The sequence below is a fragment of the Narcine bancroftii genome, chromosome 3 (assembly GCF_036971445.1).
Source record: "Narcine bancroftii isolate sNarBan1 chromosome 3, sNarBan1.hap1, whole genome shotgun sequence".
Lineage (NCBI taxonomy): Eukaryota > Metazoa > Chordata > Chondrichthyes > Torpediniformes > Narcinidae > Narcine > Narcine bancroftii.
Window position 1 is genome coordinate 365,357,432 of NC_091471.1, and position 26,241 is coordinate 365,383,672.

The following is a 26,241-nucleotide window of genomic DNA, read 5'->3' on the forward strand; positions in this document are numbered from 1 at the left end:
CACTTGTGAACCTGCGGGAGGTATGCACTGAATCCTGTGCTCCCACTATGGCCTTTTCTACTTCGGAGAGACTGGACACAGACTGGGAGATCGCTTCACTCTGTCCTGATCAATGACTGCGATCTCCCAGTACCCAACCATTTCAATCTGAGCCCCAGTCCTGTGCTGACATATCTGCCCATGCCTTCATGCATTGTCAAGCTAAGGCCACCCATAAATTGGAGGAGCAACATCTCGTATTTTCCGATTTCTGCTCAACCACTCCCCATTCTCCCGCTCTTTGGTATCTCCCTACTGTCAACTTTCCTCCAGTTCTCCACCCACTTCCTTCTCCATACCCCTCCCCCAGTTTGCTTGTTGTGCTTTCCCACCCCCTTATTCTTTTATTACCTCTTGTCCATGGAACTGTGCCCTCCCCTCCTCTCCCCCTCCCACCCCACCATTTTATCCAGGCGCACGCCTACATATTCCTCATACCTTGATGTAGGACTCGGGCCTGAAACGTTGGTTATGTGTTTTTATCTTTGCGATGTAAAGTATTCTGTTTGACCTGCTGATTTCCTCCAGCTTTGTGATTTTACTTCATCACAGCAAACCTAAGCAAAAGGTGGAAGTATATATTTTAAAGACCGACACTCAACTGCATAAGAAAGATCACTAATGCTCTGGATGCCATGAGAACTTAGTCTGCTCTGATACTTCTTGCCAAGCTCTGGATGGAGTGATCTTGTGTGATTTCAAAATTGATTTGGAGTACTGCTGGCCGCATGATTATAGCTCAGCCAGGCAATGTGTCAACTTGGAGAAACACCACAACTGGAAGGAATTCCAACCCCTCACTGTCCAGTTGATGTTTGATGTATTATTCTCACTAGTCATTCTGCAGCAGTCATAGAGTTGTACAGCATAGCAGCCTGGCCCTTTGGATCATCCTGTTGACTTACAAAACCATCAATTAGAATTGTTGAAGATGACATTCCATCAAAAATATTTGCTCAGTACTAGTTTGCAGAAACTCATGGTAGTCACTCTCAACTTGCAGCTCAGCAAATAACTGCAGTGGTTTTAAGGACATTTATTAAAATCTGTTGCCATCTTTATAAATGCAAGAGCCGCATTGAGTTTGTTTTGGTTGAATCCCAGCGATTTAACCTCAGATCCACCATCTGAACTCAATGTCTTTTTCTTGCAGGAGTTGGGATCAAAATGGAAGTTTGGTCTTAGAGCTAATGCCAGCCAAAACTCTGTAAACATGAATATATTGAATAAAAATAGCAGAGAGGTCAGCAAACAATTTTGCAATGAGCCTTTAGTAGCTGAGAGAAGTCGGAGTAAAGGTAACCAGAGGGAATGTGCTCAGTTTTTTGCAATCCACCTTAAATGCGTTCATTGTATCAGAGCAGCCAAGGCAGTAACCTTGTTCAAGAGCAGAGAGAATAAACTTTGGGCATTATTTAATTGGCCCAATGTCAGTAGCAAAAATATTCTTAAATTCTACTGTTAGAGATAAAATTAGTAAGATTTTAAAAATAGTGGTTAATTAAGGTCAGCCAACAAAGATTTATTGAAGGCAAGTTGTGTGCTATTTAACAATAATGTAAGTGACCTATAAAAGAAAGTTTGAAGTGTAACAAAGATAAAAATTTAAAGTCTAAATGTTCATATACTTTGCAAAGAAACCAAACCTCATGGGAACATGTGTTTAATGGAAAGATACTGAGGGGTTGTGTGTGAAAACTTCAAAAGAACGAGATTTTGCTGATACCAGGGACGAACACGCCTGTGAATTGAATATTGGTTAGAAGGCGAACCAAAGATTATTTTTGCACCAAATTATTGAGAGGACAACAAGATCAGTGAGGACAATGAAAGAAGCAGAAAACTTTTTTTACCAGGATAGTGTGAGATTGGTAATCCTATTTAAAAGGAGAAAATTAATCATATTATTTTCATTGGAGCAAAGAGGACCAACTGATTTTTGTTTTAATGGTGCAGCAAGTAGAAAGCCTTTCCAGCCCATCAAACCCATGCCATCCAATTGCATACAATTAATCTGTCAACCCATATATTTTGGAGGGTGGGAGGAAACCAGAGCATCAGGAGAAAATCTAAGCAGACACAGGGTGAACATACAAACTCCTTACAGACACTGCCAGATTCGAACAGAGTTTGATTGCGCTATAATAGTGTTGAGCTATCCATTCGGCTTACCGTGTAGTGAACTTTAAAAATTATTTTATTAAAATTTTTAATTTAGGCATACAGCACAGTAGCAGGCCCTCATGAGCCCACACCACTCAAATGCCCCAGTTAACCGAGAACCTCTGGACATTCTGATGGGTGGGGGGAAGCTGGAGCACCTAGAGGAAATCCATGAGGACATGGGGAAAATTTACAAATTCCTTACAGACAGCACCAGACTCGAGCCCAGGTCACTGGCACAATGATATGTTGCACTAACTGCTACGCTACCATGCTGCCCAATGAAATCCGGACCCTGCTGAGAGCCAGATCACAGACATTTAAGTCTAGAGATCCAGATTAGTACAATAGGAGCAGGTATAATCTGCAGAAGGCTATTTCTCGGCCTAAGTGGAGATTCCGGATGAAAATGGAAACAACAAGGAATACCCGACATGGCCTAAATTCCATAACCTGCTACAAAACCAAATCCAGTGAAGTAGCAGACGGCAAAACTTCGCTTCCAGAGAAACTCAGTGCCTTCTACACCTGATTTGATGACAGTAACAGCAAAGAACCACCCCTCTGCACCCCCCACATTCCCTGATGATCCCATCCTGTAAGTATCTGAGAATGATGTGCTTGCTACCTTCAAGAGAGTGAATCTGAGGAAATCATCCAGCCCGGATGGAGTACCTGCCTGGGTATTAAAAATCTGTGCTAACCAACTTACCAAGGTATTCACAGATATCTTCAGTATCTCACTCCAGCAGGGTGTGGTACCCACCTGTTTAAATAGGCAGCAATCATACTGGTGCCCAAGAAGAGTGCAGTGACCTGCCTTAATGACTATCAACCAGTAGAGCACTTACATCAACGGTGATGAAGTGTTTTGAAAGACTGGTGATGAAGCAGATCAGCTCCTGTCTGAGCGGTGACATTCCAGTTCACCTATCATAGTCACAGGTCTACGGCGGATGCCATCGCACTGGCTCTTCACAAAGCCGTGGATCACTTAGACAGCAAAGATGCTCTTTATCAATTAACACCATTATCCCCTCAAAACTGATCAACAAACTCCAAATCCTGGATGTTAACACCCCACTGTGTAATTGGATCATGGATTTCCTTGCCTCCAGATGACAATCAGTGAAGATTGGTTAGAACATCTCCTCTACGATCTCCATCATTAGCCCTTTGCTCTACTCACTTTTTACCTATGACTCTGTGGCTCAGTACGACAATAATATCATCTACAAATTTGCCGATTATACCACGATAGTGGATTATATAAAGGATGGGGATGAGTCAGCTTGCAGGAGGGAGATTCAAAACTTGGCTGAAAGGTCTGCCAACAACAACCTTGCATTTAAATTACCAAAATTAAGGACCTGATTGTAGAATTCAGGAAAGGAAAACCAGAGGTTTACAATCCAGTGATCATTGGGAGATCAGAGGTGGAAAAGGTGAGCAAATTCAGGTTCTTGGGAGTCACTATCTAGGAGAATCTTTCCTGGACCCAACAAACAAATAGCATCGTGAAGAAAGCACGTCAGCGCTTCTACTTCCTCAGGAATTTGCGGAGGTTTGGTATGACATCAGAAACCCTGGCAAATTTCTACAGAGGTGTGATGAAAAGTGTGCTGACCTGCTACATCACACCCTAGTATGGGGACACCAATACCCACAAGCGTAAAAACCCTCCAAAAGGTAGTGGACACAGTTCAGGAAATCACAGGCAAAACCCTCCCGACTATTGAGTACATCTATGGGGAACGCTGATGTCGGAGAGCAGCAGCAATCATCAAGGATTGTTTATAGCACGTGCTCTGTTCTCGCTGCTGCCATCAGGAAAGAGGTCTAGGTGCCACAAGACTCACACCACCAGGTTCAGGAACAGCTGCTACCCCTCCCCCATCAGACTCCTCAACAACAAATCAATTAGAGACTCACTTAAGGACTCTTACTTGTACACTTTATTGATTTTCTTTTCTTATTCTCTCTGTATTGTAGTCATTTTGTTTACATTTGTTATCTGTTCACAGTTCTTTATTTGTTTACATGTATGCACCGTGTAACTTTTTTTGCACTACCAATTAGTGGTAATTCTTGCCAAGCCTGCAGGAAAACGAATCTCAGGGTTGTATGTCATGCCATTAATGTATTCGGACAATAAATCTGAAATCTGAAGAGTTTTAATTGAATGAAAGGATAAATATTGTTTACTCTGATTGGGGAACAACTGCTGTGGAGCTATGAAATGAAACTCATTCGTGAGGAAACAGTTTGCAAGCTGCTTTTTACATGGTTGGGTTGCAGAACTTGAAGTATTTTTGGAAAAGTTAAGTTTGTGAAAAGAAATCAGTACCTCTTCAAGGAAAATAGATGAATATTTTTGCAAGTTTTTGAAGAAAAGACTTGGGCAATAGAATTCGTTTTGGATCTATTACAGATGAGAGTCAATGCAAATACATTGCCTTGCAAAAGCTTTCTTCTCTGTTGTAAATGAATGGGGAGGAGGACTGTGGAAAAGCAAATAAACATTACCCAGAAGGAGTAGTGTAAAACTGGAACATCTCCTTGGGGCGTCTTGCCCATCAACGTGACATGACTTCCCGTTGATTCAAGGGAAAACAGACCATACATTGAGCTGATACATTGTACTTCTCTCTGGCTGCAGAGCCAAAGATTTAATTAACTCCAAGTTCCAGTAATTATTCAAACACTAATTACACTCATCAATTCATTCACTGCAGTTGGTAAGTAAATATGTCAGAGAACTTTCAAGGGCATTAACTGCTTAAATGCATATCTATTTTGATTCCTGTAGCTTAGATCACATTTTCTTTTCTTTGGCTTGGCTTTGCGGACAAAGATTTATGGAGGGGTAATGTCCACGTCAGCTGCAGGCTCGCTTGTGGCTGACAAGTCTGATGCAGGACAGGCAGACACGGTTGCAGCGGTTGCAAGGGAAAATTGGTGGGTTGGGGTTGGGTGTTGGGTTTTTCCTCCTTTGTCTTTTGTCAGTGAGGTGGGCTCTGTGGTCTTCTTCAAAGGAGGTTGCTGCCTGCCGAACTGTGAGGCACCAAGATGCACGGTTTGAGGCGATATCAGCCCACTGGCGGTGGTCAATGTGGCAGGCACCAAGAGATTTCTTTCGGCAGTCCTTGTACCTCTTTGGTGCGCCTCTGTCACGGTGGCCAGTGGAGAGCTCGCCATATAACACTATCTTGGGAAGGCGTGGTCCTCCATTCTGGAGACGTGACCTACCCAGCGCAGTTGGATCTTCAGCAGTGTGGATTCGATGCTTTCGGCCTCTGCCATCTCGAGTACTTCGATGTTAGGGATGAAGTCACTCCAATGAATGTTGAGGATGGAGCGGAGACAACGCTGGTGGAAGCGTTCTAGGAGCCGTAGGTAATGCCGGTACCCATGATTCGGAGCCGAACAGAAGTGTGGGTATGACAACGGATCTGTATACGCTAATCTTTGTGAGGTTTTTCAGTTGGTTGTTTTTCCAGACTCTTTTGTGTAGTCACCGAGTCTATCTCGGTGCAGCCGAGATAGGTAAACTGGTTGACCGTTTTGAGTTTTGTGTGCCCAATGGAGATGTGGGGGGGCTGGTAGTCATGGTGGGAAACTGGCTGATAGAGGACCTCAGTTTTCTTCAGGCTGACTTCCAGGCCAAACATTTTGGAAGTTTCCGCAAAACAGGACGTCAAGCGCAGTTAACTGATTATTTAAAACTCTGCATGCTGCCGTTTTCAGGTAAAGAAAAGCTTACAAATATCTGGGAGTAATTTAATTCCATATTGCTTCTGATCTGATTTGAAAATGATCAGAAGAAAAGTTTTTTTCCACTGATCCTATGAAGCAGAAATTGTCATTGAATCAGTTTCTTTCCAGCATGTTATCAATTATAGGTCATTGTTCCTAGAATGACTAGGAACTGCACACCAGTCAAAAGACAACATAACTGACATCATTGGTGAGAGAAGAATGGGTAAAACAGTCCTTTACCCACAGTCTATTTCTTCATCAACCTCTGTCAACAATATAGTTAAAAAGAAAAAACCATGATTCAAGGTTCAGGATAATTTTATTGTCATATAATAAAATATGTGATATTACATGAAAATGCAGACAAAGATTTGCAATCAGCATAAATTGCCCAGCACCCTATACAGAGAAAGAGAGACCCCCCCCCATAGTCATTGATTGTCGATGTCTTAGCTTACAGCACTCCCGCAGCCTCCACAGCCACAGACTTCCATCCAACCATCAGCAACCCAGTCTCCTGACCCAAACCTCCGACATGATCAGGAAGCTTCCAGCACCCTCGGCCCCTTTCCGCGCCACTGTTCCGATACCTGGTAACCCTTCAGCCAGTCTCCAGCAGTCCGCAGCCTGGTGTGAGTCCCTTGATCGTGGTCTCCCGCAGCGTTCATGGGTTCCTCAGCTCATCACCATCAGCCTGTGTGCTCTTCAGCCTCAGAGCCCCTCACTGATCTGTTGCCATGGTCACCATCCCATGGGTTGTCCCCTCTGCTCCTCCTTCTCAAATGTTTTCTGGTGCCCTGCACCCATCCTCTGCTTCCCCTCTTGACCACTACCGCACATAGGTACCACCATCTTGAGCCCAGACCCCACGATTGCAGGATTTTGAAATAAGCCACTATCGGCTCCTTTAACAGCCAGTTTAAAGCCTGTACGGAGTCGACAGCAGTTGGACTAGATTGGTGGGGGGGGGGGGGGGGGGGGGGCAAAATCTGTGTATTTTTTTTGTTCAAAAGAATTGTACAAATATGCATAGGAATCTTAAATTATGGCAGACTTGGATTATCAAGTTTCTCTGATCTGCGTTTTATTAATTAATCCCTGGAAGCCAAAAACAGCTGACGGCCCTCATTGTTTGTGACCCAAGTAGCTTTGCTGTGATACTTTGTTCTGAAAGTGTATACTAACTTTATAAATCTATATATTTGTGTGTTTATAATAAGCGCACTGATAAATGAGAGAATGCTAGTGGCGCGCAGGATATGTGCCTTAAATTATTCCTATAATTCCCAATGGTTTCCCATTAAAATGGCCATTTATACAATAATAACATGGAATGAATGCCTTCTGTAAAATTCACTATTAGTTTCACTGGGAGTGAAAAACTAAAATTGACAACACTTGAAGTTTACAAGAAATCAGGAGGAAAATTAGCTCGTTCCCTGAAGGTAGAAACGCACGTGAATAGGGTGGTAAAGAAGGCTTTGAGTGTGCTGGCCTTTATCAATCATTGCATGGAATATAGGAGTTGGGAGGTGATGTTGAGATTGTCTAAGACGTTGGTGCGGCCCAATTTGGAGTTCTGTGTGCAGTTCTGGTCGCCTAATTATAGGAAGGATATAAACAGAGTGGAGAGAGTGCAGAGAAGGTTGACCAGAATGTTACCTGGGTTTAAGCATCTAGAGTATAGGGAGAGATTGGACAGATTAGGTCTTTATTCTTTGGAGCGTATAAGGTTGAGAGGGGATTTGATAGAAGTATTTAAGATTATGAAAGGGATAGACAGAGTGGATGTGGATAGACTATTTCCGTTAAGAGGAGGAAAGATTAAAACAAGAGGACATGAGTTAAGAATTAAAGAGCAGAGGTTTAGAGGTAACATGAGGGGGAACTTCTTGACTCAGAGAGTGGTAGCTGTGTGGAATGATCTTCCGGGAGAAATAGTGGCGGCGGAGTCAATTGTATTATTTAAGAAAAGGTTGGACAGGTCTATGGATGAGAAGAAGATGGAGGGTGATGGGCATCGTGCAGGGAGGTGGGACTAGAGAGGGGTGTTGGGTTCGGTGCGGACTAGAAGGGCCTAATGGCCTGTTTCCGTGCTGTAATTGTTATGTTATGTTAAAATATGTTGGTTTGCTGCATTGTATTGTCAAACCTCTTCACTTTCTCATTACCTCTCCTCAGATATTTTTATTCTCCTTTCAGCTGTTGGCTTGGGAGCCTGGTCAAATTGAAGACTTTACCATGGTGACAGTTCGGCCAAATTTCCAGGATAAGATCCACGTTGGTTACATTCGAGGCTTGAAGAAGTTTGCAGAATATTACACGTCAGTGCTCTGCTTTACTACTCCAGGTGATGGCCCCAGGAGTTCACCCCAACCTGTGCGCACTCATGAAGATTGTAAGTATCTTGTCAGTATCGTGAGTCCTAAATGTCTAAACATGAACCAAGTGATGAGTTTGCCTGTTGTCACGGAAAGCAAAATAGTTGTAACTGAGGAAAAGAAGGTCTAAGCTCTTAACTTTGTTGACTCGGAAGATATAGATCAGCCATGATCTCGTTGAATGGCGGAGCAGGCTCGAAGGGTCGAATGACCTACTCCTGCTCCTATCTTCTATGTTTCTATGTGTGGAAGATGCTCTTAAGTTGTTCTGGTATATGCAGGATTATGTGTTCAAGTCAGATGACATCGCAAACTGACCCAATTACAAACCATGGAGAGTTGCATCTATTCCATCAAAATAATAGAATCAATAAGCAGGAATAAATCTAATTATTTTTTTAATTTAATGAACTATTTTAGATTGTGAAACACTAAAGTCTGCAAACACTCTGATTGTAGTAATAACACACAGAAATGCTGGAAGAACTCAGCACAATATCTATGGGAGGTAGATATATAACCGATGTTTTGGGCCTGAGCCCTTCTTCAAGGTATAAGCAAAGAACAGGAAAATGTCAGAATAAAAACTGAAGACTGCCAGGGGGAGAGGTCCAGACCAACAAAATTTGTTAATTGGATATATCATAACAAGAAAGGTGAGAATTGATTTTGGCTCTGTGAAAAGAGACAGAGGGAAAAGGGAAGGGAGAGAAAGAGAGCTGGGACCCTGGGGAAAAGGCGACGGGGGAAGAGTTGGAGGGGTGTTTAACAGAAACTGGAGAAGTCTACGTTCAAGCCATCCGGCATATTTTACTTGAAACACTCAGTGTGCAGATCAACTGCAGAGTGTTTGTCAACGGACTTAAGTAAAATTAACTTCACAGGGGTAATTAATTACAGATTCAGAACAAAGTTTGGAATTCGTGCTTAAATTTGGTGTGGATAAGAAACTTGCCTATGGAAACAGATTACAGAGCTAATCCAGTGAAGAACCCAAAATGTAGTGTATTGATGTCATAGTTGGTTGTGGAGGCCAGGTCTTTATGTGTATTTAAGGTAGAAGTTGATAGGTTCTTAATTAGCCAGATCATCAAAGATTATGGGGAGAAGGCCGGGCAGTCAGGCCTTGGATCCAATGGATCAGCTCATGATTGAATGGCAGGAAAGACTCGATGGGCTGAGTAGCCTATTTCTGCTCTTACTGTCTTATTTTTCAGACCCTGGTCCAATTGGACATCTCAGTTTCACAGAGATCCTGGATACTTCTTTGAAAGTAAGCTGGAGAGAGCCACATGAAAAGAATGGAATTCTCACAGGTCAGACTTTTCAAAGATTGGTAATATTGTAACTTTTGTGATGGGTGGTGATCTCAGCAAAAGGACTATGCAGCATTTTTTGTTGACATAACTGCTGATGGTTCAAACATTCGTTGAGTGTTCACAATCTCTTTCACACGTTAAAATTCTTTGCATGATTTTTCTCATTATCCGCTTCAAGTTATCCGCATTTTTATGAGTTTTCTATTCCAAACGATGCTTTTTTGATCATAAAGTAAAAGCCCTTGAGAAATGTAATTCTTTTAAAATGTTCTGTTGAAATTGTTTTTATTGATAAAAGGGTGATTCTTCACTGAACACACTGTCTGAAGATTTTCCTATTCTTACAAAATAAAATGTTATTGGAAAATTGAATTAAGCAGTGTATTTATAATACCTGCCTCAAAACAGTTGAACAAATCTCCTTAAGTGTACCCATTCCATTACAGGGTCTCGAAAGAGTCCTGCATTGTTATTTTTTGTCAGTTCAATGCAAAGCATTTGTAACAGACACCTTGTGTAACTGTTTGTGTTTAGGCTATCGCATATCCTGGGAGGAATACAATCGTACAAACACACGTGTGACACACTACCTGCCAAACGTGACATTAGACTACCGTGTCACTGGGCTGACTGCTCTCACGACATATACCATTGAGGTAGCAGCCATGACATCTAAGGGTCAAGGCCAGACTTCTTCATCCACTATCTCCTCAGGGGTTCCTCCAGGTATGAATTTTATCCTGTTCAGAAGAAAGATCATTGACATGGAACTCTGTTGCAATGTGCACAGATTACATCTGATCTGAATTTTTAAAGAATTTGCTTTATTTAGTTGCTGCACAGCAAAATCCCCATTATCCGGAATTCAAGCAACCGGCAAAAGAATCATGAAAAATAAAGAGGTAGAAAATACAAAAGTGTAAAGTTTACCTCCACCCCCCAACGGTTAGTTCACCAATCACGCAACAAGCAAATTCACTTATCCGCCATCTACCAATCTCCATTGGTGCCGGATACCAGGGGTTTTACTGCATAAAGATTACCTATATTTCGGTGTACAAGTCAACCGGCAGATAGTTCAGACCCTCCCTCTCCTTTTTAGCCTCATTTTAATGGTTTTATGGTATATCCAGAGTATAAGTTGACCCCCCACCCCCGCCTTTTTCAGGCTGTTCGGGCCTCCCAGGAACAACCCAAAATTTTTGAAAACATGCCAATTGCAAGTAACAAGCTGTAAATTAATTAAGCAAAAAAAAAAACCTTGCCTACCGGGCAGGAGTGGTGACGGCCCACAGAGCTGAAACGGCAACATCGTGCTCCCGGCAGGAACAGGAACCTCAGCCTACCAGGCAGGAGCAGTAATGGTGATGTCAGGGTCCCAGGTAGGAGCAGTTATGGCGGACCCCAGTGGTGGGGAAGTGTCAGGGAGCGGCGGCGGCGACAGCAATGGGGCAGTGCTTCCAACATTGACTTATCCGCCAAATTGACATCAATCTTTCTTTAGTGAAATGAAGGTCTCAAAAGTATATCTGGCATATGTCAACCCCCATTTTTGAATGATTTTTGAGCATTTTAAGACTCGACTTATACACTGAAATATACGATATTTAAGTTATATTGACCTAATTGCAGGAGGGGGTGATTTTGAGTTATTTACTTGATGCTGCACAATCACATCAATTTCAAATGTTAAAATTATTATTTAGCTTTGGAAAATACATTATTAGCTCAGAGCTCTCTTTCCTACACTTGAAAGCACAAAATATATCTTATCATTTTTAACCTGAATTGCACATTTCCCATGAAATAATTGAACATAGTTCATTCACCTGCTCAGTAATGAGTATTGGCCTTTTGGAAACTTGCAGGGATCTACTTTAAAGAAGTGCTGACAAAGATTCTGAAGAAAATAAAGTGATTGGGCAGTGTATAATTTTTGAAGATGTTGCTCAAAGTTGAAAAAAAACTGGTCGTGTATTTTCAAAAGGCATCATCAGGTGACTGATTAAAAAGATTCTCATGAAAAGTCAGTGGGTGGTTTTCATAATGAATTGTAATACTGACCTAATGATAATTACAATTTTAGTTGGTGTGCTATTTGCACCTGGGCCATCAGCTTTTTGTGTTAATGGTTCAGATGAAAGGTCTGAGCTCAGGTCTAGGTTTGCTGGTGGTCCAAAATTTGGATGCAATTCAAGTTGGAAAGAGGGAACAAAATCCGCATGAGAATTTGAACAGGTTGCTTGGGTGGACAACTAGGCAGATGGATGATTTTCCAGGGAGAGTGCAATTAAGCATACTGATGAAAGATATGAAAACATGGCTATGCCAAGAGGTTCCTTTTTAGGAGGAAAAACCCAACACCCAACCCCAACCAACCAATTTTCCCCTGCAGCCGCTGCAACCGTGTCTGCCTGTCCCGCATCGGACTTGTCAGCCACAAACGAGCCTGCAGCTGACGTGGACTTTTACCCCCTCCATAAATCTTCGTCCGCGAAGCCAAGCCAAAGAGAAAGAGAGAGTTTTTAAATAGTGTGCATAGGAATTCAATGAAATATCCCCCATTTCTATCACATGGTCAATTAGTTGTTAATGGTGGCTCCACAATTCACACCAATCATTTAAATCTCTGTCACCAAACATAAAAAGACCAGAACTTTTGATTAATTTTAATCATTTACTTCCAAATCAAAAAGCAAATTTGAGGATCTCTGAACCTAGCAGCTTCAAGGAAATGCTGACTGTCCAGGATAGTTCAAAAGCATTGAAAGCTGGATACAATTTTGTTCCATCGAATCACATGACAGTCGATCTATAACGTGACAGCGTTGTTATGCATGCCTCATTTTATTTAAAGTTCCTGTCAAAGTATTTAATGTATCGCCACGTTATCTGTGCTTCTTCCAACAGAATTACCTGGTTCCCCAACCAACCTGGCCATCTCGAACATTGGCTCTCGTTCAGTAACCCTTCAGTTTAGACCTGGCTATGATGGTAAAACCTCCATTTCACGATGGTTGGTGGAAGCTCAGGTAGAGTGCACACAAGCAATTGAAGATATTGGTAGTGAATATTGAGAAAGATTCATCATTCAGTAAAGCACTGGAGAAAAAAAATGTCAGTTTCATTCATACATGCCGTGGGTCACTCAGAAACTGTCACAGCCACTTAATCGGAAGCAATAAGAATAGTCAATACGTTTCTTCCATCCAGATGTAAATTTAATTTTGATCTCAGCAGAATGCTCACTGCTGACATGGGGAAAAGCTTTGTATTTACCTTTGGGGATTCACTCGGTAGGATATTGCTGGGAAGGTCTAGCTCCAGTGCAAGGTCTTAGATATCAGCAGGGCGTTGCTATCGCATGCGCACACCCAAACAAACCCTGGCCATAAAATGGCTGACAAATGTTTGTCAGCTGTAAAGGCACAAGCTCAGACTTTGTTTGTTGACCAGCAGTGCTTTGGAATGTCCCTGAAATTCAGAATCATTTGAAAAACACAAAAAATAAATTTGAGATTTTTCTTTAAAAATCCAGAAAATAAATGTTCAACCACTTTGAAAATAATCTGGAAATAAGCTGGGTTTTTTTAATAATGAAATGCATTAAATGTTGAGAAATGGTACAAACTCAGAATGACAACTTGGTCAGCAGAGATGAGATGGGCCAAAAGATCTTTTCCAAGCTGTGTGATTCCATCAAAGCAAATCTGGTTAGTTTGAAAAGTGGAATAAATGTCTTTGCTTTTCCTTTGGCTGAAATTCATGGTCCATTAAAACTCATGAGCATATTGTTCCTGGACCTGGTCTAATCTGGCCCAGGATCAGCAGGAAGATTCCCCAGTGCTAAGTACTGGAGAAATCAGTAAGTTTGAGCTCTGCTGTGGTGTCCAATGTCAAATCACAGTCAGGGAACTGGGCAGGAAATTCTAAGTTTTCTGCTTTTGTGCCAAAGCCCTAATCGAGTCAGGTGAATGCCAGCATTTTGCCATCAAGCTCCACTCCAAGCCAGTTCTGACATAGCCACCACAAAGTAAATCCAGAAATAGCGTATTTATTTTCAAAGCATGTATGTGTGGGCCTTGATTCATTTGCTGAGCCAGCCACATCTGTATGTTCTCTCTTATTAATTTTTTTATTTTTCACACTATGAACCATACTGACCAAAATACACACAAACATTTCCCTCTTGAATATACACAGTGTCATTTTCTCCCCTTTTCCCCCCTCCTTTCCCTCCCTCCTTCATCCCCCCTCCCCACCCACTCAACGTTCAACATATATGTTACATTAAACCCATTAAACAATGTCATCACACAATGAAAATAAACAAGAAATTTGTGTCATCTACTTTTACACACTGGGTCAGATCATTTTGTCGTCTTCTCCTTTTGTCATTTTAAGTGGTGGAGGTCCGCGGTAGGACTTCTCTGTTGTGTTCCCAAATTTGTTTGAATACTGTGATGTTATTTCTTAAATTATATGTTATTTTTTCTAATGGAATACATTTATTCATTTCTATGTACCATTGCTGTATTCTCAGGCTACCTTCTAATTTCCAGGTTGACATAATACATTTTTTTGCTACAGCTAAGGCTATCATAATAAATCTTTTTTGTTCTCCATCCAAATCGAGTCCAAGTTCTTTACTTCTTACATTACTTAGAAGAAAGATCTCTGGATTTTTTGGTATGTTGCTTTTTGTGATTTTATTTAATACCTGATTTAGATCTTCCCAAAACGATTCCACATTCTCACATGCCCAAATTGCATGTACTGTTGTTCCCGTTTCCTTCTTACAGCGAAAACATCTGTCTGATACTGTTGGATCCCATTTATTTAACTTTTGGGGCGTGGTGTATAGCCTGTGTAACCAATTATATTGTATCACGAGTAACCTCATGTTTATTGTATTTCTCATAGTTCCGGAGCATAGCTTTTCCCATGTTTCATTCTTGATAGCGCTGGATAAATGAACAGAATGGTACAAACAAGGGGGCTTACAGCTACCAAACTTTAAGAATTATTATAGAGCCGCACAATTAAGATATCTATCAGATTTTTATCAAACAAGGGAAAAACCAGATTAGAGCTAGATAAAATAGGGGAGAAGGTCCCTGAACATATACTATATAAGTGGGATGAAAAGCTGGTGCAACATAGAAATTCACCATCTGCTCAATATTTGGAAGAAGATTCACGTAGAAAGGAATAAAACAAATGATCAACTACCAATATTAATATTGACGCAAAATCAACTAATCCCTTTCACAATAGATAACCTTTGCTTTAGAGAATGGGAGAGAAAAGGGATCAAAAGAATAGAAAATTGTTTTTCGGGAAATAATTTATTATCATTTGAACAAATGAAGTACAAATATGGTATAACTCACGGTACAATGTTTGCATATCATCAACTGAAAACTTGAAGGACAAATTGGGAAGCAGACTGAGGTTACCAGAAGGAATATGTGATTACAGACACAATGATAATTAAAAGATTTATAACAAACGTGTTCATCAAACTGCAAGAGAACGAGGAAACGAGCTGTAAACTCAAACAAAAATGGGAACAAGATGTCTCTCTTAATTTGTATTTTGTAATCATTGAAATTCCCATTTCAGATACCTTGTCAAGGACAGTTTTTAATTGACTGGAAGGGATAAAAGCTGGAAACTAAATAGCAAAGGAATAGATGCTCAGTTAGATGCTGTGTGTCTCAAGTTGGACACTTAACTCTTGGGCAAAACTTTGGCTTAATGATACCACGGTTAGCATAGTAGTTAGGATAACATAATTACAGCACCAACAACTCGGGTTCGAATCCAGCACTGTCTTTAAGGAGTTTATACGTTCCTCCCCATGACTGCATGGGTTTCCTCCAGGTGCTTCAGATTCTTTCTACCCTTCCAAAGTGCACAGGGTTTACCAGTTAATTAGCATATTGGGCAGCATAATTTAGGGACCAGAAGGGCCCTGTTTCCGTGCTACATGTCGAAATTTATATTTTAATACCAGCTACTTAATATTAATATCTGTTCACCCAATTAATAAAATGAATGTTAATCAAGCTTCCAAAAGTAATTCTGTAGTTAAGTTGTTTTTCTAACGAAAAGCAAATGCAGTGCTGAGTTTGATGTAGTTCACTTATAGATCCAGGTTTCTTGGAAACTGGTGTCAAGAGCAGGAAAGCATTTTGAGCAACATATTTCAGCAAATTTTCTCAGTTATCAGCTTATGTTTAAATTTAATTGGGTTAATGTTTCTAATAATATTTTTTGCAATATTTTTGACCTGCTTGTTTTTAGATTTTTCTGTCGACATTCCATATTTCTTTAACCAGAATATTTAACAGTCCAGCAGTGTCCACTGGTATAATCTTTGGTTTTATTCCTCAGATTGGTGCAGTGGGTGAGCAGGAAGAGTGGCAACTTGTTCATCAACTGGTCAATGAGCCCGATGCTCGCTCACTGGAAGTTCCCAACCTCAATCCATTCACACATTACAGGTACCATTCACTGCCTTTATTCAATAGTTCTATTAAAACCATGTAAACTTAATGCAGAACAGTTCATTCATCCTTCATGGTGCCAGCACCACTTTCCCTCAGCAGTGCCTTTGCCAGATGGTTTTGTAATGTTCATCTGTAGGAGCTGTGGTAACGAGGCAGCCCAGGATGGTCAGCAGCACTTGGAAATCATCCAGGCTTGGGAGGACATCACATTCACCATGTTTAAGCCCAAGGCAAAAACAATTTAAACCAAGAAAAGAACAAGCCATCTTCAAATAACCTTCGTCAGCACACTTATTCTCCATCACACATGGGCCAACAACTAAACCAGGTTAACCATTTCAAAACAAAATAACTGCAAGGTCTGAAAAGTTGTTGGTCCTCACAATGTTGCCTGATCCTGAACTTCCCAGTGCCTTTATATAGATATGTGTGTGTGTGTGTGTGTGTGTGTGTGTGTGTGTGTGTGTGTGTGTGTGTGTGTGTGTGTGTGTGTGTGTGTGTGTGTGTATGTGTTTGTGTGTATATGTGTGTGTGTGTATGTGTGTGTGTGTGTGTATATGTGTGTGTGTGTGTGTATGTGTGTGTGTATATGTATGTGTGTGTGTGTGTGTATATGTGCGTGTGTGTATATGTGTGTATATATGTGTGTGTGTGTGTGTGTATATATATATATATATATATATATATATATATGTATGTATATATATAAATAAAACAAGGTTCATATTTTAATAAAATTTTCACCATTTAAATTCATGCATAACAACACTTGTGAAACTTGAAATTTGGGCCAAAACAATCCATTTGATTTGCATTCCACCATTCAATTTAATAGTTATTTGATCAACAATTGGCGAACTGTAGCTACAGTATGGAGTTGAACAGAAAAGTTGTCTCTGTGATCACAAAAGTGCGGCAAAAACTCAACAGGTCACACAGCATCTAGAGCAGTGGTTCTGAACCTTTTTGTTTTCCACTCACATACCACCTTAAGTAATCCCTTGCTAGTCGCAGAGCACCTATGGGATCCTATTGCCCTTAGTCAAGAAATAAGCTTGAATAAAAAGTTGGGAGGAGGATCTGGAATGCTTAGGATCTGCAGAAAGTGCTGAAGAATTAATTTTGGAGGCACAGCAGTGTTACAAAGTGCATTTTATATTGTCTATCTAAGAAATTAATTTAATTCAATAGTACCAACTACATCACCTAACACTGAGAAAATGGGAGCAGTGAGTGTTTCTTGCCGGTCCTTGTAATTTCTGTCATGATCCTGCCTTAAATGTTTATTCCTGTTCCTTCCTTTATCGATCGATTTGTGGATTTTACTGAAACTTAAGTCACAGTGAAATGAGTCATTATTTAGGAACTAATTTTGCTACTTTTTCTCAGCATGGGGATGTTGGTGATGTTGCATTTGTTGCCTATGTGTGGTCATCCTGAGGATCGTATGAGGATAAAAACACAACGCTGGAGAAACTCAGCAATTCAACCAGTCTATATAGCACAGATAAAGATACATCATCAACAATTCGGGCTTGAGCCGTTCATCAAGGTCGTTACAGTATCAACAGTAGTTAACTTGATAAAGGGTTCAAGCCTGAAAATTTGGCGATATATCTTTATCTGTGCTATATAAAAGACACTGTTTGGCCTGCTGAGTTTCTCCAGCATTGTGTTTTCACATCAGTGTCTGCAGACTTTTCTGTTTTACTTAAATTGTGTGAGCATTTTCTTCATAAACCTCATGGTGATCATACTCCCATAATAAATACACAAAAAGGCTGAGATCATTGCAGAGTATGTTTATGTGGATCTATTTATTTCCTTATTTACAGGGAGAAAAAGCAATGATTTTCCAACAGTTGGGTCTTCTTCACTGAAATTTCAGTTCATTAATTATCTTTCATACATTATGAGTAAATTGATTCTGCAGCCAATCTGCTTCGGGTTAGAGGAACCTTTGTACATGTGTTTCTGTATTTTCAAGTTTATTATTATCTGATTGTGCAGGTACAACCCAACAAAACAGCGTCCTCCGTTTAATTTAATTTAATTTAAATAAATTTCAATTTAGTATCACAAAATATGGATATAAATTCATTAAAACAGTACTTTCAACTTGGAAAATTGGGCATTTTAAACTGTTCACTAAATCCCAGGGTACTCATGCATTCCACAGCTAATTAAACCTATAATTATGAGTAGAGTGGAAGAACATATTACATTAAAATCTGGAAACGTACTCTAGATCTGTCGACCTCTCACAAAGAGGGATGATTAACCTTTTGAGTCTGGGTGATTCATCACAAGTGGAACTCTGTGATCAAATTGTTGAACTGAGTAAAATGAAGTTCAGATATCAAGAGTCATTATTGGAGTCTTTACCTTGCAATTTTTTTTCTCAAATATTTGAGAGTAAGACGATGAAAAAAATAAGTGTGCAAATAATTTGAGAGAACAAAGAGAATGGAAAAATAAATAACAAATGGTTGAAAATCAAATGAAGTAAAAGGGAATGGTAGGAAAACATTGGAGAAATCTGATGTCAGAGCTGGTACAGAGGCAAGAGATCAAAACCATAACTGATCACAAGGCAACCTTGCGAATTAAAGACAACAATGCCTCCCTTTCAGAAAGACTGAGTATCTTCAATACATGGATCGACGAGAAGACCAGGCTGATGCCAAAGAAGCTCCACGTCCCCCTGATGAGCGGGCCCCCTGCATAACCTTGGCCAAGGTGAGGAGATCCCTATCCAAGGTGAACCCACACAAGGCAACTGGACCAGACAACATACCTGGTAGGGTACTGAAGGACTGCACAGACCAAATGATGAAAGTCCTTGTAGACATTTTCAATACATTACCACTGCAGTCCATCGTACCCACAGCTTTCAAGACGGCCACCATCATTCCAGTACGAAAGAAGGCGCCTCAATGAAAACTGCCCTGTGGCACTGACCTCCATAATTATGAAATACTTCAACCATCAGGTGATGGAACGCATCAAAGCGCATCTCCCAGAGACACTGGACCTATTTCAATTCACCTATAGACGAAACTATTCCACTGATGATGCCATAGCCTCGTCCCTCCACTCCATCTTTCTGATGTATGACAATGCCTCATATGTTAGGCTGCTGTTCATTGACTTCAGCTCAGTGTTTAACACGATGATTCCCCATAGGCTGTTGGAGAAGCTGTCACTGCAGGGACTCCACACCCCTCCCCGCAAATGGATTCAGGACTGCCTAAAGGAAAGACCACAATCTGTCCAAGTCGGCAGCAGAGCATCGAGCACCGTCAGACTGAACGCGGGAGCCTCTCAAGGCTGTTAGCTCAGCCCACTCCTGGTCATGTTACCGACTCACATGTGCATCCAACAGTGTCATCAAGTTTGCAGATGACATGACAGTAGTTGGCTTCATGAGCAAAAAGGATGAGTCGCACAACAAAGAAGAGGAGGAAATTCTCGTGGTGTGAGAATAACCACCTGAGTCTCAATGTGGACAAAACAAAAGAAATGATGATGGACTTCAGGAGGACCAGGAATGACTACCCTCCACTGTACATTAATAACTTGGTAGTAGAGAGAGAAGAGAGCACCAAGTTCCTCGGAGTCCAATTAGTAAGTGACTTATCATGGACACACAACATCTCACTTGTCAGGAATGTGCAACAGCTACTGCGCTTCCTGAGAAGACTGAGGTGGGCAAGGCTACCGGCCATCATCTTGTCAATTTTCCACAGGAGCTCGATCGAGAGCATCCTGGCGTGTGCTACTGTTGCTGTAGAGCATTGGATCGGAGATCTAAACACAGCACTATAAGAGCAGCAGAGAGGATCACTGGGGTTTACTTCCCTCCCCCTCCCCCCCCCCTACCCCCATTGATATGATCTACCTGGGTTGTTGTTTTTGAAGAGGGGACTCAAAATTGTTGAGGACCCCTACCACCCCACACAGACCATCTTTCAACTACTCCTGAAGGGAAAGAGATACAGGAGGATCAGAGCCAGAGCCACCAGGCTGAGAAACAGCTTCTTCCCACAGGCAGTGCTGCATATGTATTGTTGGTATGTGTGTTTTGTTAGGTCTGCTTTGTTCATGAATGAGTGAGACAAACACCAGACTGAGTCGAAATCAAGGTTCTTTGTTCTTTATTGCCGGATTGTAACACTTGCAACTAACAGTGTTAGTTGGAGAAGGCGCATTCTGCCGTTATCAGCAAGTGGTGTTTTTTTATACCTCAGGATACGTACTTAGTAAATGATCATACCATGACATTGTCCAATGAATAAACTGTTGCTATCCTTCTCTGTTAGCCTGCTGCACATCATTCTTGTTAGTGCCAAGCTTATCTTGAGTGGACAAGGTCACATCTGCATTCTGTTACTCCTTAGTACTGGGTGACTCCTTCTCCGGTCCCATCTCATGATGTTTTTACCTTACAGTTTGCATGCTTTTACACCGAGGACTGGAGAACGCTATTACGTCATGTTGTACTTGAGCAATCAGATGATAATAAACTTGATCTTACTGAGTGCCCAGGATGCAAATGATGCACTGAGGAAGATAACTAAAATGGCACCCAAGCATAAAGCTACCTCTTTGAAATTGGGATCTATTATAAAAATAGGCTGGTTTTAATTTTTACTCAAATTGTTTCACATGGAATTTGTCACAAAGGTCTCTGAATATCTGGAATACAGTAAAATCCCAATTATCCAGAATTCAAACGATCAACAGCCTCAAGCAGCTGGCAAAAAAATTGTGGTAAATAATAGGTAAAAGCAACAGGCAAGGTCACTTATCCAGCATCTCGTAATCCCCATAGGTGCCAGATAATTGGGGTTTTACTGTAGTTTAGAAGGGCCTTTCATTCAGCATCAACTTTGTGTTTTGGCAGATTTCGCATGCGCCAGGTCAATATTGTTGGAACAAGTCTGCCAAGTCAGTTATCACGCAAAATCCAAACACTCCAGGCCCCACCTGACATGGCTCCTGCCAATGTGACCCTGCGCACAGCAAGTGAGACAAGCCTCTGGCTCCGTTGGGTGGTATGTAACAGATGAGGGCAATCATTTCAGGATTAACAGTCAATGTAACTTGCTTCTTATCAGATTTATGTGCTTTAAAATTGATGAATTCTAGTATTGCAGAATTATGTGAAATGTATTTCTGTTGTTTCACCCCAAGCCCTAATCCCTGCTTCAATCTCCCTTCCTTTCTATAGAGAAGGAGAAACCTGCGCAAGGCTTTTTACCTTTTTGTGCTCCAAATGCATTTCTGGGAACAAGAATGGTTATGGTCTCAGCTCCAAATGGGAGATGCCATGGAGATGCATCATTGACAGCATTATATTCTACCTTAATATTGATATTACAGTAAACATACAATTAAGCAGTAAATATACAATGTGTCAATCAAAAATTTAAACTGGGTTGACAGAAACGACCTCATGAACACATACGATCTACAGTAGGAGATGAAATGGAAGAGGCTACAGCTGAGGGATGAGTGAAGATTTGGCTCATCCTACTGGGAAGGTGGGCTTGATTGTAATTCTTCCTTGATGAAGAAGAGAGCCAGGGTTTACCACTCTTGTCTGCAGTTTGCTCTCTCAGAGCATTTCTTTGCAGGAAGCAATAGCATAAAGCACAGTCCTTCATTGAGGAGCTCACTCCCACTCTGGGTCATTCCCAGAAAACTGCTCCCCTTGCTTACTTTCCATCAAAATTCCACTGCTCACATTTTCTTCAACTGGGATCTCGATCACTTCACTTTAGTCAGTCTCGATGTGAACACAGTGTTGTCCAACCCCTGTAGTTTAGAACCCAAGTGATGATCTTTCTCACTATTTCGGACACGTGTCCGAAATAGTGAGAAAGATCATCATTTTGGGTTCAAATATCATCGCAGGAGTCCTCTTACAAAACTGCAAAACATGAACTATGAGTAAAACAGTAAAATTTCTTACTATTTTCTCATTGGTTGAGCAACAAATGTGAGCAGCTTTGTTTCTTTGACTGTTTGAGTTGTCGTCAGCCCTTTCTCTTCACCCCACACTTCTCTGGCTACAGCCCTTTACGCTTCAATAAATTCTTCATAGAATTCCCTATAATTTCAATCTCTACCTTTCTCTAAGCTCATCATTTAAGTCAACTGGAGACATTTTGGTCAATAATGAAAATTTTGAGTTCTATTGTAATATGTTATTGTTACTGACCAGAATATAAAGCAAAACTGACGAGGTGTTGAATGAGGGGTAAAACCTCCTTCCTCCTCTTCAACTCCCGATTAAAATAGCCTATATTGTTAACAACACTTTGCAAAGTGTGCAGTTTGCATTCACATTGGCCTAATATTGTTTCCTTGAACATGAAACACATTCCCCAACCTGACCCCCAGATCGAGAGTGTAGTAACCCTAAGTAATATACTGTAAGGTATCACCAGCACTGATCAAGGATTGCTTGATATGCAAAATATTTTAGATGCAGAAGGCGGCTCTGAACATTCAGGAGGTCTTCTATCGGCTAAACAAGTCTGTGCCACAGAATGTTTTCAACACACAAAACTGCAGAAGTAAAATAACTAATATTAACTCACCAATTGTCGGACATTATGATAAACAGGATCAATGTTATCTCTCATGTAGATTAATGGAAATCTGTCAAGCCCTTCCATTTGGAAAGTTTTACATCTTCATTTTGAAGCTTTCCAATTGCTGGAATTCATGCCAGTTTAATTTTCTGAACCCAAAGTTTGTGAGCTGGAAAGAAATTCCATAAAATGTTCATTTAATCAATGAGGGGGAAAACAAGGACAAGGAGTTGTGCCCCCACCTGGAAAATGTCAAGGAATCTTAACATGTTGACTGAAGTTATGTACAAATTCAAGTACAAAACAAATGCTAGCAGGAGTCAGTTAAACGAAGGTGATAATTTACAGAATATGTTCTTTAAATTTACTCAATTTACAATCTCTGTTGCAAAAAAAAAATCTCTTGCCCATTTGTACACGGGAGTATTTGTGCCTGCATCTCTAAAATTTAAACTAAATAAAAATAAAATAATCTGGGATAATTATGAAATTTGGGATAATTAGTACTGAATATTCACGTTTCTAAAGATAGACATCAATTTATTCTGTGAGAAAGCTCAACAAGGTTTTATTTGGTTAAGTTAGGCCTTATCAAAATGACCAGTTAAAACTTCCAAAAATGGAAGGATAAAGGAGATGCAGTCAGAGTTTTTTTTTACATTTTTTTTTCCCCAGCCATTGCCTGAATCTGAGTATAATGGCAATCAGGATTCAGTTGGATACAAAATAAGATACGGGAAATCAGATGGAAATGGGTCCACTCTTAACCACGTTATCCATGACCGAATTGAAAGGGAATTCACAATTGAGGATCTGGAGGAGTGGACTGAATACAGAGTGCAAGTGCAAGCATTCAATGCCATAGGTTCCGGACCATGGAGTCAAGAGGTGAAGGGCCGCACGAGAGAGTCCGGTAAGTTTGTTTTAAAGCCTGTGTCTATCAAGAACACTGATATCAGTCTCATGTCATCTCTCCAATGCTTCATATGGTTAAGCCACATGCCTCACAATATGTATCAGAAGGTTCCAACGTAGGGACAGTATGACAGGGCAGCTTGTGGACCCGTGACACCATGGTGAAAACACTGAACTTTTAAAATGGAGATTGTTAGTTCAAAGTTCAGATTTATTGTCAAAGTACATGCAAGATATCACATACAATCCTGACATTCTCTTTCCTGCAGGCCAGGCAAAATTTCTACTTGTCAGTAGAGCAAAAAAAAACTATATTGAAAAAAACTTATAAAAAGAGAGAAATGTAAACAAAGAAAGAAGTGCAAACAAACTAATTGTATAATACAGAAAATAAATATTCAATAATAAATAATGTACAAAGTAAGAATCCTTAAATGAGTCCTTGATTGAGTTTGTCATTGAGGAGTCTGATGGTGGAGGGGTAGCAGCTGTTCCTGAACCTGGTGGTGTGAGTCTTGTGGCAGATAGACCTCTTTTTTGATGGCAGCAGTGAGAAAAGAGGATGTCTTGGGAGGTGGGGATCCTTGATGATTGCTGCTGCTCTCCGACAACAGCATACATGTAGATGTTCTCGATGGTGGGGAGGAATTTGCCTGTGATATACTGGGCTGTGTCCACTACCTTTAGCAGAGCTTTCCATTCAGATGTCCCACATGTCTGTTTTATCAAATTCTCTATGCTGAAGTAGTGAACATGAGATCTCTGGAATTATATAAAGAGAAATTAAATGCATTTATGAAATTTATGAAAGATCAAGAAATTGAATGCTATGGCCAATTGGCACAGAAGAGGAAAGGAGGCCTAAGACAGATTTGCCATGATCATATTGAAGATTTGGCAATCTTTAAAATGGCCTCTTATGTTCTGCATAACAATAATGCATAGTGGTACAGCTTGTCACACTGCTTCGTGGTTCCAGTGACCCAGGTTAAATTCTGACCACAGGTACTTGATGTGTGGAGTCCATGGAAATGATGAGGTGAGCCTTTCTTGTTCTATACATCAATACAATGTATAAATGCACTGAAATTCTTGCTAAATGTCACTACAAATGTATGTAAAACACACCAACAAGCACTAAGTTGAAATTAACTCAATGCATCAAAAAGGAAAAAAAAAAGTAGGCGTGGCAATTAGCTCAACACTGTAACAGCGCCAGCGAACCTCATGGTTCGAATCCTGTGCTGTCTGTAAAGGGGTTAGTAAGTTCTCCCTATGTCTGCATGGGTTCCCTACAGGTGTTCTAATTTCCTCCCACCCTTAAAAATGTAGATAATTGGGTGTAATTGGGCAACACAGTCTTGTGGGCCCAAATGGCCTTTTGCCTTGCTGAATGTCTAAATTTCAAAATTTAGATTTGATATCATAGGACAGTTGCAAGTGACCGATGACCATATTCATTTTCATTTGCTGGACCTAAATATGGAAAGAGCACATGCCATATTAATTCGGTGGTGTTACACACATACACTTCATTTTGTTGATGCTCAACTCCTAATTCGAACCTATACCAGAAATAAAAAGGCTTCCACTCCTTCAGAATTGTGCGGTGCTGAACTGTGGATACACCTCATGGTTGGTACCCTGGCAGATTTCACAATGGTTTCATTTTGAAGCTGTCTTGAAAGCTAATTCCATTTGAACTCCCACATCCAGCCCAAAAGGTGGCGCTGGGCAGTGTGGGCTACCCATTGATGGCATGACTGAGAATTTTAGTGTGTAAACTGTGAATATATATACAAAACATATACATACCATAAAAGCCTTATGGCATTGTACAGTCTGTTGAAGCTGACAATAGCATATAATTCCTTAACCATTTTAATGCACAGCTTTCCAAGCTTGTGTGAGAGGAGGGTAAATGGAATAAACAGTTGGCGATTAGGCTTTGGCTATTTACATTGCCATAGTCACCCTGGAGTTGGCAATTAAAAAAGGCATAAGGTTCACAAGCTTGCTACAGAGATGGCCATAACTTTCACAGAGGGGAGGACAAACTGGCCAAAGCATTGTAGCATGTTGATGGCAGACTTAGTTACGCTGGTTGACATTGAAGACGTAATTACTTCTGGAATATTGTTTGCAAGTCTGATCTCCCTCCCTAAGAATGAACATCCTTGTGATGGGAAAGCAGCAAAGATTCACCATTGCTTAGAATTAATAACACAATGCTGGAGAAACTCAGCAGGTCAAACAGTGTACTTCATGCAGCAAAGATTCCCAACCAATGTTTTGGGTAATACTTTGATGAAGCCCTAAATGGTGATAACATATATTCATAAATTGCACTGTCTAACCCACTGAGTTTCTTCAGCATTGTGTTTTTACTTCAATCACGATGTCTGCAGTGTCTTACTGTTTATTGCTGAGAATGGCATTTTTTTCATTGGAAGTGAGATTAAGAATCTTGTGTTGAAATAAATGAGAGGTGATCTTATTGAAATGTACGAAATTCTTATGGGGCTCCACAGAGTAGATGGAGAGATAT

General features: G+C 40.6%; 1 protein-coding gene across 2 annotated transcripts in view; it reads left to right on the plus strand.

Annotated features, from left to right (window-relative positions):
* Positions 1–26,241, plus strand: part of sdk2b (sidekick cell adhesion molecule 2b) — a 662,520-nt gene that overhangs the window by 451,670 nt on the left and 184,609 nt on the right. For both annotated transcript variants that reach the window (XM_069930148.1, XM_069930147.1), the window contains 7 exons: positions 8,164–8,359; positions 9,560–9,658; positions 10,196–10,387; positions 12,572–12,693; positions 16,061–16,170; positions 21,083–21,233; positions 23,454–23,691. In XM_069930148.1, the coding sequence (XP_069786249.1) occupies positions 8,164–8,359; positions 9,560–9,658; positions 10,196–10,387; positions 12,572–12,693; positions 16,061–16,170; positions 21,083–21,233; positions 23,454–23,691 (1,108 nt within the window). The remainder of the gene's footprint in view (positions 1–8,163; positions 8,360–9,559; positions 9,659–10,195; positions 10,388–12,571; positions 12,694–16,060; positions 16,171–21,082; positions 21,234–23,453; positions 23,692–26,241) is intronic.